Source organism: Euleptes europaea, chromosome 4 (assembly GCF_029931775.1).
Source record: "Euleptes europaea isolate rEulEur1 chromosome 4, rEulEur1.hap1, whole genome shotgun sequence".
Taxonomy (NCBI): Eukaryota; Metazoa; Chordata; class Lepidosauria; order Squamata; family Sphaerodactylidae; genus Euleptes; species Euleptes europaea.
Genome location: NC_079315.1, coordinates 96,681,764 through 96,696,842, shown reverse-complemented (window position 1 = coordinate 96,696,842; position 15,079 = coordinate 96,681,764). Strand labels below are relative to the sequence as shown.

At 45.2% G+C, this 15,079-nt stretch overlaps 1 protein-coding gene across 1 annotated transcript in view; it reads left to right on the top strand.

The window, feature by feature from the left end:
* Positions 1–14,050, top strand: part of RAB3C (RAB3C, member RAS oncogene family) — a 127,221-nt gene extending 113,171 nt beyond the window's left edge. Inside the window, exons 3-4 of the mRNA XM_056848643.1 lie at positions 5,609–5,733; positions 13,476–14,050. Of these exons, the coding sequence (XP_056704621.1) occupies positions 5,609–5,733; positions 13,476–13,663 (313 nt within the window). The 3' untranslated portion in view covers positions 13,664–14,050. The remainder of the gene's footprint in view (positions 1–5,608; positions 5,734–13,475) is intronic.
* Positions 14,051–15,079: the final 1,029 nt, after the last annotated feature.

Sequence of the window (15,079 nt, the reverse complement as noted above, 5' to 3'; positions counted from 1 at the left end):
CCGTGGGACTGGCTGGAATCTGATTCTTATCTCTTGGAGATTTATGGCGATGTCTCATGAAGGTGCAAATCTTGGCTTTCCAGGATGTGGCAGCTGTGGGAATGGTCTCCAGCTGCTAATGTAGGTTGCAACAGATGTTTTGCTAATTGAACTGTTGGGAAAGGGGAATGCAGGAGAAGGCTACGTGGTACTCTCGCCTCGGCTCCATGGCTTCTCTTTGGATCAGGAGACAATCAGGATCATGGCTTCCCTCTGGCTTGTTTAGGGGCGACCCGGTCTCTTGTCCTGGACAGTCTGGCTTGCACGAAGCAAAGGAACGCTTGCCAAAGCGACGAGCATTGCCGCTTAGGCAGTATACTGAGTCTCTGGTGTGGTTGCCATGACCAGGGCGGGAGGTCAGGCTGCCCACCTAGTAACACGAGGAAGCCTGTTCCACTGAGGAACTGCTCTAACTGTTAGAAAATTCTTCCTAATGTCAAGACGGAAACTCTTTTGATTTAATTTCAACCCGTTGGTTTGGGTCCGACCTTCTTGGGCAACAGAAAACAACTTGGCACCATCCTCTCTATGACAGCCTTTCAAGTACTTGAAGATGGTTATCATATCCCCTATCAGTCTTCTCCTCTTCAGGCTAAACATACCCAGCTCCTTCAACCTTTCCTCATAGGACTTGGTCTCCAGACCCCTCACCATCCTTGTAGCCCTCCTCTGGACACGTTCCAGCCTTGTCTACATCTTAAATTGCGGTTTCCAAAACTGAACACAGTACTCTAGGTGAGATCTAACCAGAACAGAGTAAAGCGATACCATCACTTAACGTAATCTGGACACTATACTTCTGTTGATGCAGCCCAAGACCGCATTTGCCTTTTTAGCTACCGCATCACACTGCTGACTCATGTTCAGTGTTTGGTCTACTAAGACCCCAAGATCCTTTTCACACACACTACTGCTCAGACAAGTATCCCCCATCCTATAATTATGCATTTGATTTTTTTCCCTTCCTATCTCCTGCTATTACAATTGATCTCCAGCCGATAGAGATCAGTTCACCTGGAGAAAATGCCCACTTTGGCAATTGGACTCTATGGCATTGAAGTCCCTCCCCTCCCCAAACCCTGCTGTCCTCAGGCTCCACCCCGAATACCTCCTGCCAGTGGCAAAGAGGGACCTGGCAATCCTATGTTAGCCACCTTGGGCAGAAAGGTGGAGTATCAATTTTGTAAATACATAAATATGTGAGGAAATATAATCTATTCTATACAGTATCCCAGAGCCATTTCACACAGCTGTTTATACAAGAAACAAAGTGTTGTTTTATCTATTTAAATTAGGGTTGCCAGGTCCCTGCTTGCAACCAGCGGGAGGTTTAGGGAGGCGGGGCTGGGGGCGGAGATCAACGTCATCTACGTGATGACATAATGTCAGGTTTGTGGGGGGCAATAACTGGGGCAGCAGGGGAAAAACGCAGTCCCAGAGGACCACCTGAAGGAGGGAAGCAACTAAATCAAAACAGGCTGGGAAAACAACTCGGCACCATCCTCTCTGTGACAGCCTTTCAAGTACTTGAAGATGGTCATCATATCCCCTATCAGTCTTACTGCCTCACGCAAAACAGCTGATTGGGGAAAACAGCTGATCAGCCACCCCGAGGCTCTGGGAGAAGCAGGGAGGGGAGAAAATAAGGCCTTGTTTCCTCCCCTCCAGCTACCCTTCCCGCTTCTCCCAGAGCCGCACCACTGATCAGCTGTTTTCCCAATCAGCTGTTTCGCAGGAGGCAGGAAGAGGGGGCGCAGCTTTCCAGCCTGTTTTGCATTAGTTGCTTCCCTCCTTCAGGTGGTCCTATGGGGCTGTGTTTTTTTCCCAGTTGGGCTCCCGATAGCTCCCCCTTCCTTCCCCCACCTGCTTCCGCCCGCCCATAGCTGAGAGTGGGCAGGCAACAGGAGCCATGGGCAGCAGATTGCCCACCATCAGCGGGCAATTGGGAACCCTAATTCCAATATTTATTCCCCTGCCTTCCCTTGTGGGTTGAGGTAGCTTATAATTTTTAACTTAAATAAAACATAAAAAATACAAGAAAACCCCAATTAACCCCCTCCTTGGTTAGAGTCCTGGAGTGGTGGACTCTGATCTGGAGAACTGGGTTTGATTCCCCACTCCTCCACATGAGCGGCGGAGACTAATCCAGTGGTGAACTGGATTTGTTTCCCCACTCCTACACATGAAGCCAGCTGGGCGACCTTGGGCTAGTCAGAGTTCTCTTAGAGCTTTCTCAGCCCTACCTACCTCACAGGGTGTCTGTTGTGGGGAGGGAAAGGGAAGGTGATTGTAAGCCGGGTTGAGTCTCCCTTAAGTGGTAGAGAAAGTCAGCCTATAAAAAACCAACTCTTCTTCTACTACTACTACTCCTTTAGAAAATCTCTCCAGTTTGTACCCCATTAAAAACACTAGTGAATAAAATGGCTTTGCAGCACCTTCTAAAGATGGCACCCTCCCCCCACCTCTTCATGTAGCCTATTCCATAGTGTAGAAGAAACTATAGGAAAAGAACGGGCTCCGGTTTATACCAGGCAGGTTACCATGGGATGAGATTCTCGACATGTACTGAAATGATGTCATGAATGTGCCCTGTGTGCTCATGAAAAGCAGAGTGAAATAATAAGATTGATTAGGACACCTGATGCAATGAAAGCAAGGCGTGTACTTCTGGGTCTCCAAAATCCATGTACAGCTTTTGAAAGTAGTTCTTTTGCAATCTTACCCTTGCAGGTAAGTGGGTGAATGTACAGAAGAAGGATAATCATTCTTTATCCCTCCTAGGCTGAAACATCTTCCACTTGTTAGTGAAATATTGCTATGCCAGTAGGCCCTGAATCACAGCTGTTTTTGGTTTTTTTTTAATGAAATCTTCTGGAGACACTAATAAGGGGGTGCCGTTAGCAGTCCGGGTTACTGCAGTTTTCAGGGTTACCATGGTGACCAGTGCATCTTTGGTAAAAGCCACTTATTGTATCCTGATTAATCACAAATTCTTCACACACACAAAACTCAGCATGCTTTCCAAAAAATGTATTTCTATCAAAGCAGGCTTATGACCTCTGTCACATCAAAGCAATGGTGGAGTCTTAAAGAAAATATCCATGTGAGTGGAACTCTGACCGTTGGTGGCTTAGCTCTGAGGCCACACTTCGGGGGGTCCCTGCATGACATCCTCATTTGAGAACTTGCTTCTTTTAAAAACAGGTGCAGTGGTCCTCATGAAAGAAGACCAGGGGATGTGCTTTGGGTTGGTTTAAATTGTTCCTTATGCACTGGAATCAAAGGGTTGCTCTCAGAGACCAGACACCAGTTGTCCACCCCACAACTTATCCTGTGGGGTTCCTCAGAGCATAATCCTGTCTCCCATGCTATTATTTATTTTATTTATTTACAAAGTTTATACCCCTCTTTTCTGTCCTCATCAGGGCCATCAATTTGGCTAACAGATTAAAAACATCCATAATTAGCGGCTTATAAAACATCAAAGCCAAAAGCATATAATTAAAACAATGAAAACCCAGACCTAAAATGCACATACAAAAACATTGAAAACGTCATTCAAAATTTACATACAAAACATTTAGAAGCAGCATTTAAAACATAGGGAAGGAAGAATGAATCACTGAGGGAATGTTGGACAAAATAAAAATGTTGTGACCGGCTGGCTAAAGATGGTAATAGACAGGGACGGACAAGAGGGTTCCAGAGTTGCCATGAATGGGAATGCCCAGTCCCAGGTTGCCACCACCAAAGCAGGACCTCAGAAGATGACCATAGTGGTTGGATAGCTTTGTATGCCCATTACTGGCTGTCCATCAGTTATCGGGTTCAATTCAAGGTACTGGCTATCCAGGTACAATGCCCTTCAGGACCTTGGACCCTCATATCTACGGGACCACCTCTCATGCCAGGCTCCTCCAGGACAGCTTCACTCATAGGCGGGGCCTTCTGTAGGTTCCACCCTACAAACGAGCCTGATCAACAACCGCCTGTACATGTGTGTTTTCTGTTACGGCCCCCATAGGGTTGCCAACCTCCAGGTGATGTTAATAAATGCAAAGACTCGTGCTAGACCTGTTGAAGAATATACAATGACGTAGCACTAATGACTAAATGGAAACTGTTCAATCAATGCTTATAACAATAAATACAATAAATACACACAATTGTGGCTTTGTTATATATTTATTGCTATAAGCATTGATTGAACAGTTTCCATTTAGTCATTAGTGCTACTTCTTTTTATAACCTCCAGGTGATGGCTGGAGATCTCCCACTATTACAACTGATATCTGGGCAACAGTGCTCAGTTCTCCTGGAGAAAACGGCCACTTTGGCAATTGGACTCTATGGCCTGGAAGTCCTTCCCCTCTCCAAATCCCAATCTCCTCAGGCTCCACCCCCTAAATTTCCAGGTATTTCCCAACCTGGACCTGGCAACCCTAGGCCCCCACCTTGTGGAATAGCTTGCTTGACAAGGCCAGAAAGGCTCCCACACTTCTATCATTCTGCAAACTATGTAAAACAGTATTGTTCAGGGGGCATGTATATAAAGGTAGTTCTGTTATGTTGTAACAAAATGGTTCATGAAGGTGCATTTATAAAAGAAACATGACTATGAACTATAACATTGGGTGTAGTATGTATTATCTAATTGCTGCATGCATTATCCTACACTCAATGCTTTGTTTTTATACTTACGTGATACCATTTTTTGCATTGTTTATCATACCATGTCTAATATTTATGCTTTGTTTCAGACTGCTGTATTCCTAGTCCTACTGCATTGCTTATTAAATGTCTCATCCTATTGATTTAATTGACTTACACTCTGCAATCTGCCTTGAGTCTCAGTAAGAATGGCAGACTATAAATAAAGTATACAGACAGATAAATAAATGTCAGAGCCACTTGCTGTAGAGTCTGGACAGGGCATGGTTTGGAAAAGGGGAATAAGGTTTGCCAACCTCCAGGTGGTGGCAGGAGATCTCCCACTATTACAACAGCTCTCCAGCAGATAGAGATCAGTTCACTTGGAGAAAATGGCTGCTTTGGCAATTGGACTCTATGGCATTGAAGTCCCTCCCTCCCCAAATCCCACCCTCCTCAGGCTCCACCCCAAAAACCTCACACCGGTGGCGAAGGGAGACCTGGCAGCCCTAAATATAATGCCTCAGTGGGATATAATGCCATATAATCCACCCTTCAAAGCAGCCATTTGCTCCAAGAAAACTTATCCCTGTATTCTGGAGATCAGTTGTAATTTTTGGAAATCTCCAGCCCACACCTGGAGGTTGGGAAGCCAACCTATGACACACAACCAAACCTGGTCTCAGCAACAGGCTACCTAGGAGAGATGGCCAAAGACATTCTGGTTCCTGAGAGAAACTCCCAATGGTAAAATATAATTTAAAAAAAACCCTAAATCATCAAAATGTTGCTGCTCTTTAATGATATACCCAATTCTGCTTCCAGAGGTTGGCCACATCACCCTTGCCTAATGGTAGAGCCAGCCCTGTTTTCATGCTGTGCATCTGACTGGCTTTTCTCTCTCTTTGTCTTTCTCAAGGTCAACCCAAATAAAAACGTACTCTTGGGATAATGCCCAGGTTATTTTGGTCGGTAATAAAAGCGACATGGAAGAAGAACGGGTAATCTCCACTGACAGAGGGAAACATTTAGCGGAACAACTTGGTAAGTAGAGAGTTTGGGTTTTTTTAAGCAAAGATTGTTTACCATGTTCCAGCACTTTACTGTCATAGTATGAGAGTTCTGATAATTTAACTTGCCAGCTATTGTAAATAAATGTATGGCAACTAGGGTTGGCAGGTCCCTCTTTGCCACCGGCGGGAGATTTTTGGGGCGGAGCCTGAGGAGGGCGGGGTTTGGGGAGGGGAGGGACTTCAATGCCACAGAGTCCAATTGCCAAAGCAGCTATTTTCTCCAGGCGAATTGATCTCTATCGGCTGGAGATCAGTTGAATTAACAGGAGATCTCCTGCTACTACCTGGCAGTTGGCAGCCCTAATGGCAACAGCAGGTGATACTAATGGATTGCCTAGGTTTGGATAAGAGTTAGGGCAGAGAGCTAGTGTGGTGTAGTGGTTAAGAGCGGTGGTTTGGAGCGGTGGAAATGGTCAAAAGCACAGTGCAGGAAAAGACGCCTCTTGGCTGCACTGTGTTTTTCACTTTGCCTTTGGTGAACGTTGGTTTGTTTCATACAAAACTGTTTCTGTTCACTTTTACTTTGCAGAGATTAAGAGCATCTTATTGTTTAAATCAGTCTTCATACCATTCAGATTTTGGTGTAGGAATAGGGTGAACAGGCCAGTAGAGGGAGCCAGTAATATAAAATATGAATCCAGGCAGGGAACGCATATACACAACAGCAGCAGCAGCTGAGTTCAAGAAACACTAAAACAAACCTTACAAATATACTGACTCAGACTATTGCTCCATACAGCTAAGTGTTGCTTAACCTGAGCTGATGGTCTCAGGGACAGAAAGCTCTTTCCTAATTCCTTCTGTCTTTCTCAGTGGAAACACCAGGATTCAACCAGGGGCTTGCAGTCACAAATCATGTACTTGGGGCTGTGGCTCAGTGGTAGAGCATCTGCTTGGCATGAAGTAGGTCCCAGGTTCAGTCCCTGGCATCTCCAGTTAAAGGGACTAGGCGAGCAGGTGATGGGAAAGACCTCTGCCTGAGACCCTGGAGAGCCGCTGCCAGTCTGAGTAGACAATACTGACTTTGATGGACTGAGGGTCTGATTCAGTATAAGGCAGCTTTGTGTGTTCATGTGCTGCCCTTTCTCAGCTCACAAAGATTTTTTGCTGGTCTTTCAGCCAGCGTATACAGGGCCACACACACACATGGTGATAATTTGCAGCATAATGGCTCCCAAAACAGAAAAAAACCCATCCACAACCCACACTAGTTATCCAAACTGCAATATATTATACCATGAGCTTTCTAAGCCAAGAGCCCTCTTCATCAGACGCACAGTGAAGTGTGTCCTTGTATAGAAATGCTGCAACAAATTATTTCATTGGACTCCTGTGCATGTTGACTAAGAAGAAAGTCTCACTGGCTATTTGCCTGGTTGCTCAGAACACAGTAAAGTGTAGGGGCTGAGCCACATTGGGCGAAAACGCACGGTCGCTTTAGCCTCCTTTCTTCCCTGTTTCAGCCAGGATTCAGCCAGGATTCGATCCTGCTTGAATCCTAGCTGGAACAGGGAAGAAAGGAGGCTAAAGCGACCGTGCGTTTTCGCCCATTGAGTCTAAGGAGGTAAAGTAAACTCTCCCCCTCAACAAAAGTGGTCACTGACCTATGGCGTTTCGAAATAACTTTTATTTTTGAACCATGGTGCAATGGTAGCTTCAAGAAAAACAGAGCATGTGATAAAGACACAACCAATAAAATATGAATAAGGAAGAAGGCAAATTGCTGAGAGGGACCAGTGGCAGAGCATCGGCTTTGTGTACAGAAGGTCCAAGGTTCAACCCCTGGCATCTCCAGCTACAATGATCAGTAGGGTTGCCAACGTCCAGGTGGTGACTGGAGATCTCCCGCTATTACAGCTTATCTCCAGCTGATATAAATTAGTTCACCTGGAGAAAATGGCCGCTTTGGCAATGGAACTCTAGGGCACTGATATCTCTCGCCTCCCCAAACCCTTTTAAGGCAATCATGTTACTAGGTAACAGCAAAATTAAACAGGAGTCCAGCGCTGAATAATAGAATCATAGAGTTGGAAGGGACCACCAGGGGCATCAAGTCTGACCCCCTGCACAATGCAGGAAATTCACAACTACCTTCCCCCCACACACACACACCCTAGTGACCAGAAGATGGCCAAGATGCCCTCCCTCTCATCATCTGCCTAAGGATTGAGTTAGGATTCAACGAAACTCGAGTTTTATCCCCCCCAGGCCCAGTCTGAACAAGGATTTCGTATTTCTCGCTCATTGTAGGGACCTTCGCATGTGCTACCTCTTGCAGATATTAATTAGTTCTGCTAAATCTCTATACTGGATCTAATACTGTGCTTACTGGATCTAATACCGTGCCCGTCTATGAACAGTTAGGAGTAGTCTTTGCCCACTTTGAGTGTATGATTACTTTTTTCAGTGGATTTTTTTTTTCAACTGGCCTCACTTTGAAACATCTTCTGCCTCTAGCCTTTCTGTCATCTGCAGCTTTTATTATAAACATATCTGCCTAGTGGATTTACACTCCAATACATCTGAGGAAGGGAGCTCTGACTCATGAAAACGTACGATGGAATACATTTTATTAGCCTTTATGATGCCACTGGATTCTTCTTTAATTTTGTGTGGAAATCAGCTATGGAGGAGTTGAACTGGAAAAGAGGCCGGTAAGGGAGGGAATTGTTAAGTTCCCTTCCCCTCCATTGCTTCTCCCCTGCCCTTAACCCCCCCCCCCGCCCAAAGCTGTCTTTCCTTAGTAAAAGCAGCAGTTGGGATTTAACATACGTGCATAACATCTTGGCAAACCCTAAAAGAACACCACGTGCCTCTCTTTCTGAGTTATTTTTGGAAGCACAGGGAGGCAGACATGGCTAGTGAACACCCTTTTCTTCTCTGCTCTGACAGAAAGCCAGGGAAGCAAACAAGAGCCAAGGATTAAAGATGAGACAGCAGAATCTTTTTGTGCCCCCCAGTGAAATATTTGAATGCTGAGTAGCCAGGGAAAGGCTATGTGAAAATAACTTGTTAAGCTCGGGTAGGAAGCCATTTAATAAATTTGCACTTGTTTTGTCTTCTGGAAGTACTAGCAAAAGGAGTAGCAAGGAAGGTGTGGTTTAAAACTCCTTGTAATGTGTAGATGGACCCGGCCTGAGGTCTCTGTTGGTTCAATGAACTACCAGGTAGCATTTTTGTACTTATCCTAGCCCTAAGATGGAGCCTGTTTTCACACATGACACTTAGAATCACAGAGTTGGAGGGGACCACCAGGGTCATCTAGTCCAACTCCCTGCCCAATGCAGGAAATTCCCAACTACCCCCCCAACACCCCCCAGTGGCCTCTACTCCATGCCTAGAAGATGGTAAAAAAAAATCTTCCAAGATCCTTGGCCAATCTGGCCTGGAGGACAATTGCTTCCTGACTCCGAAAAGGCAATCAGCATTTCCCCGGGCATGTAAGAAAGGACCATGAGAGCCAAACACTGACACAACTCTTCCTGCCCTCCTTCTCATGATCTGCCTAAGTTCACAGAATCAGCATTGCTTAACTTACCGTAACACATCTTTGAGCCACCCGCATACATTTTGTGCCCCATGCACACATTGGACAACAGAAGGATAGTCAACAGAAGAGAGGAGGACAGAGGATTCATTCTGGCTAATCTACATTTTTCACTTGCACTATTTAAGCATCTGGTGTTAAAATGTCCTGAGTCTCCATAGGAGTCTGCAAACATCACAGCCCTGGCATCTTCTCCTCTATCTATACCTAGACAGCTTCAATTTTGCCATGTTTTCAGTGATGCAACTTGACAGACAGCTGCTGTTTACTCTGTTTCAGACAGAACCTTATGTAAGACCCTTGTGTGATTGGAAAATCCACGTTGGCAGTTTGTCATTTGCACCCAATTCCTGAGCGCCTCCCCCCCCCCCCCAGCGGAATATGCATTTGCAAAGCCCCTGTTATGAACTGAGAGTTTTAATTTTTGAATGGGTTTAAACTAATTCCCATTTCAGTGGCTATTTGGGAAAAACAGATGTACGCTGGCTTATCCAAGCCTCCTGTCTGAATTTTAAAGAGACCTGGTAACATGACTACAAAGAGAATCGGCTTAAAGGGCCAGAACTGTGGAGATTTTGTTCTTTTAAAAAAATCATTGTTCGTGCTGCAGTGTTAAAACTGGTGTTCCCGAGGCTGAAGAGAAATCACTGTCATTTGTTAAAGAATGTGTAACTTTGGTAAGCACATCCTCCTCATGAGGCGTTTCTCCATATCAAGGTATAGCTGTGCATATGTACCACATGACACCACATGGTACCATTATGGCAGTGCTGGGGGAAAATAGCCACCGTGCAGGTCTGTCTCCGTATGTTCAGTGTTCTTGCGTGTAGTTTGGCTGTGAGTGACAGGTAAACAACAACCTCTTTGCACATTATAGAGGATAGAGGTTGCGTCCAGGATCCCCGCTCTATATCTTATGTAACAAGCAGATGTGAGTTGTGGGTTCTCCTTGCACGTGTAGAGAGCCAGCATGGTGTAGTGGTTAAGAGCAGTGGAGAAACGGGTTTGATTCCCCATTCCTCCACATGAGCGGCGGACTCTAATCTGGTGAACTGGGTTGGTTTCCCTACTCCTGGGTGACCTTGGGCCAGTCTCAGTTCTCTTAGAGCTCTCTCAGCCCCACCTACCTCACAAGGTGTCTGCTTTGGGGAGAGGAAGAAGATTGTAAGCCGGTTTGATTCTCCTTAAAAGGTAGAGAAAATTGACCTAGGACTCAGGGAACAAACAAAGAACTAAAGGTGGATATCTGATCACAAGACAAAATAACTTTATAATATGTGAATGGGTCCTTCGCTCCTAGAGTCAGACAGGCTTTTTTCCACAGCAAAGAGGAGGGACAGACATATAGGATTCTTGATTATCTAGAGAGGAGCTCGATAATCTTTCTTGAAGTTGAAAGGGCATTTTGAATCAAGGCAGCAGGGAAATAGCTATTGATAAAGCAATACAGATGTTTACCCCATCTGGATTTTAAGACAGCTGTGCTGCTGAAAAATGCTGTCTGGGTCTCAGACAAGCTTCTACAAAGAAAGCAGCTAAAGAAATTTGCATATCTGTTATAAGAACAATTATGCCATGAAATATTCTTCTCTGAGACAAGCGTTTCGAAGTCTGCGAACCAAAGCATCTCTCAAAACGTTAGGGGTGCTTTTTTGGTAGCTGAGGCTTTTCTTTCAGCCTCAGTAAAACACAAGCAGGCAAGGTAGGCCATTAAAGTGACTCCTACTAGGTGGAGATAAAAGGGGATTAAACAGATATGTGGGCGATAGGTCTACCAGTGGCCATGGGGGCTAAAGGGAATCTTCACATTCAGAGACAGTAAACCTCTGAATAGCAGTGCCAGGAAGGCCTCCAGAGTAACTGGCTGGCCATTGGGTAAGACTGGATGTTGGATTAGATGGACCACTGGTCTGATCCAGTAGGGCTCTTCTTATCTTGAAAGAACAATGGAGAATTTAGTTTCCTCTTAACTAGTAGGCTATCTTTCTGTGTCTGTACTGTGTCTGTGTTTTTGTTTTCAGATCTTGACTTCTTCTATGTGTTTCATAATCACCTATGGACTGTGCTTCAGAGGACCTTAACAAGAGATGTTATTGCCGTTTCTGCGTCTTTTTTAAATTAAAAAACCAGAATTTATGGTCATGTAATGGAATGGGTTGGTAGAGATGCGAAAGCAACTACTTCTCAGACAATGCAGAATTAACAGGATAGAATTCAATATCAGAAACATATGGATGGCTTTTTAAGAACATCCCAGGTGCTGTCTTCACTTTTGAAGAAAGCAGAGTAGATTGATGAACCTTTGGTCTGATCCATCAAGACCCTTCTTAAAAGAAAACTCCTGTGGGGTGAATCTTCCTCTTGGCCCTGCAGACATGAATACAATGCAGTGCTTCTTATATCCTTGTGTATAAAGAGGAAAAGACTGAGGATTGAATTTACTGGGAATGTTCCTGATGGGACGCTGCCTTGGAGAGCTGCTGTCAGCCAGGAACAAGCAGAACCAAGCCCATGGAGATCCACTGGCGCTGCAGGAGGCATTTGGCTAAGGTCATGAAAACATAGAAACATAGAGCTGGAAGAGACCTCAAGGGTCATCTAGTCCAATCCCTGGCCTGCACAATGCAGGAGATTCACAACTACCCCCCCTACTCCCCCAGTGACCCCTGCTCTATGCCCAGAGGAAGGCAAAAAAAACCCTCCAAGTTCACAGTGTCAATCTGGCCTGGAGAAAAGTTCCTTTGTGACCCCAAAGTGGTGATCAGCATTACCCTAGGCATATAAATCACAATGGGTAGCCGTGTTAGTCTGTCACTAGCAGTAGAAAAGAGCAGGAGTCCAGTTGCACCTTAAAAACTCACAAAATTTCTGGCAGGGAATAAGCATTCGTGAGCCACAGCTCACTTCTTCAGATACCTAGGCATATAAGGGAGAGCCACGAGAGCCAAGCACTAGCTTATGCCTTTCTGCCCTCCCTCTCACAGTCTGCCTAAATTCACAGAATTAGCATTGCTGTCAAGTGGCCTCTGCTTAAAAACCTCCAAAGAAGGAGAGCCCAACACCTCTTGAGGTAGCCTGTTCCACTGAGGAACCGCTCTGTCAGGACGTTTTTCCTAATATTTAGCCAAAAACTCTTTTTATTTAATTTCAACCCATTGGTTCCGGTCTGACCTTCTGGGGCAACAGAAAACAACTCTGCTGCATCCTCTCTGAGACAGACCTTCAAATACTTGCCACTGTGGTACAAACCCTGGTGACATCTAAATTCGATTACTGCAATGCGTTCTACGTGGGGCTGCCCTTGAAGACTGTCCAGAAACTACAGTTGATACAGAATGCTACAGCCAGAGTGTTGACTGGGCTGGGTGGTACACTGGCTTCCGATTTGCTTCTGGGCTCAATTCAAGGCACTGGTATTGCCCTTTAGAGCTCTGTATGGCCTGGGACCAACAGACCCTAAGGACTACCTTCTCCCATATGAGCCTACTCACTCACTCTGGCCATCCTCAGAGGCCTTGCTTCGGTTGCCCCCAGGCCCCCCACCATCTGAGGCTAGACGGGTGGTGACCCAAGAAAGGGCCTTCTCCCTAGTGGCACCAAAATTTGGAACTCCCTCCCCGGGGAGATTCCTCAGTCTCCCTCTATTGGTGTCTTTCACCAGTAGGTGAAGAGGTTTTTAGTTTCATCTGGCAAAGCCCCGATAAAGGTTTTTGGCCTTCCTTCTAGTGTTGCTTGTTTATGTGTTTTATTGGAATTTTCTATTTTTTACTGAATTTTAATTGTTTAAAGGTTGAAATGTTTTATGTTCATCACTTTGTAAACCCTGATTGGGCACAAAGGCAGAATAACATGTTTTATTATTATTAATAACAAGAAAGAAGCATTATTAACAACAACATTATTAATAACAACAAATAATAACAATAAACAATGGTGTTATTATTATCATCATCATCAACAACAACAACAACAACAACAATTCTGCTTAGGATTGTTCTTTAAGCTCCAGCCCTAAATGTATTTGCCGAATGAAGCCTGTCGGTCTTTCGCTCAGTCCTCTCCTCTGCTCACACCCTGCCTGATTTCCAAAATGGAACGTCAAATTGCCGCTCAAAGAAGCTGAAATATCATTTACTGACCCCAGTGCATTCTGTCTCTCTTACTAGGTTTTGAATTCTTCGAAACAAGTGCCAAGGATAACGTCAACGTCAAGCAGACATTCGAGCGGCTTGTGGATATCATCTGCGACAAAATGTCAGAAAGTCTGGATACGGATCCTGCCATCGCTGCTGGTAAACAGAACACGAGACTAAAGGACACCCCTCCTCCACAGCAACCCAACTGCGGCTGTTAATAGAGTGGTCGTCGACAGAGGCAGCTCCAGTGTGTTCTTTTGCCAATAGAGTATTTACATATAGGGTCTATATGCCTTTATTTATGTCTTACTGGTTCGTTGGGAGGGATCTGTCTTATTTAGCGTCCACTGCTGGTACAGTATGTGCATAGAGCTGTTCTGTGGAAACTGATCGCAAATGTATCAGGAAAGGACTCTCCTCCGGGTTCTCCGCATTTGGCCTCTGCACGTAGATGGCTGTTAGTCTTTTCTCTCCACGTTTGCCTTTCCTCGATGTATATCTATTACTGTTATTCAGCTGGTTCTGTGACCTCGGGCCCCAGTTTTGTCAAGACGCTACTCTTCCTTCACCTGTTTCTGGTTACGGTGTTTTGCTCTTCTAGGGTGATGATCCAGCAGTTCAGGGGTAGAATTCACATTGTACCAGATCAATGTTAACGTATTGCAGGAAGCCAGGGATCTAATCACACAAGCACAGCTGTACCTTCCAAGTACGTTGCAAGAATCTACCTTCTCCAGAGGAGCTTCATGATGCAAGGTGACTTTAGAACAGTGGTCCCCACCATGGTGCTTGGGGGCACCACAGTGTCTGCCAAAGTGTATTCTGGTGCCCACTTGCTTCTTTCTTGAAGCACTTCTCCCCCAAAGCAACGAGCCAGTCTTGACTTTTCTCCACTTAACTGGAGTAGGAGGTGCTTCAGCCCAGGAGGCCTTGTGTCGGCAGGAAGCATCCGTTTTGGAAACAGCTGCCTTCATCACAAGAGGATGCTTGGCTTGGAACCACCCAACATTTTCTGATTGGGTCCAGCCCCCCGGCAGTCATTTTGTTGTGCTGCCCACTCTCTCTTCTCCAGATCCCAAAAGTGCCCACAGCTTGAATGAGGCTGAGGGGGCTCCTGCTTTGGAGAAACCACACGGTGTCTCTCTAAGCAAATGGAAGGAGGGAACTTCAGATTTTCTAGTTCCCACATCATGGTGAACAGCCACTCAAACAACCTTCATAGTGAGTGGCGACCTGGGTTCTGAGCCAAGATCTACATTTCTCTCATCTACAGTCTGATGGTTTAACCCACATGTTCCCCAGCCTTTGGATCTCTTTCTTCCCTGGAATACAGCTTGTTTTGAAGCATAATGTATCCACACGTTTGGCTATATTCACCAAAACCTTTGGTTATAAATATTCTCATAATGCTCTTAAGCATTTGTAATGTTCAGACTGTGAGATCTTTTAGAATGAGGAAAAAACAGGACTATGGGTGTCTTTTAAAGAAGAGTAAAACCTAATTCTTCACTTGTGTTTCTGATGAATATGCAGAAGTAGGATTCAATCTTCCCCTTCCCGGACTGCCCTGTCCACCACAGAGTTTTAAATACATACATAAGCAGCAGAAAGCAGAGCCAAAATGAAATTGTCTA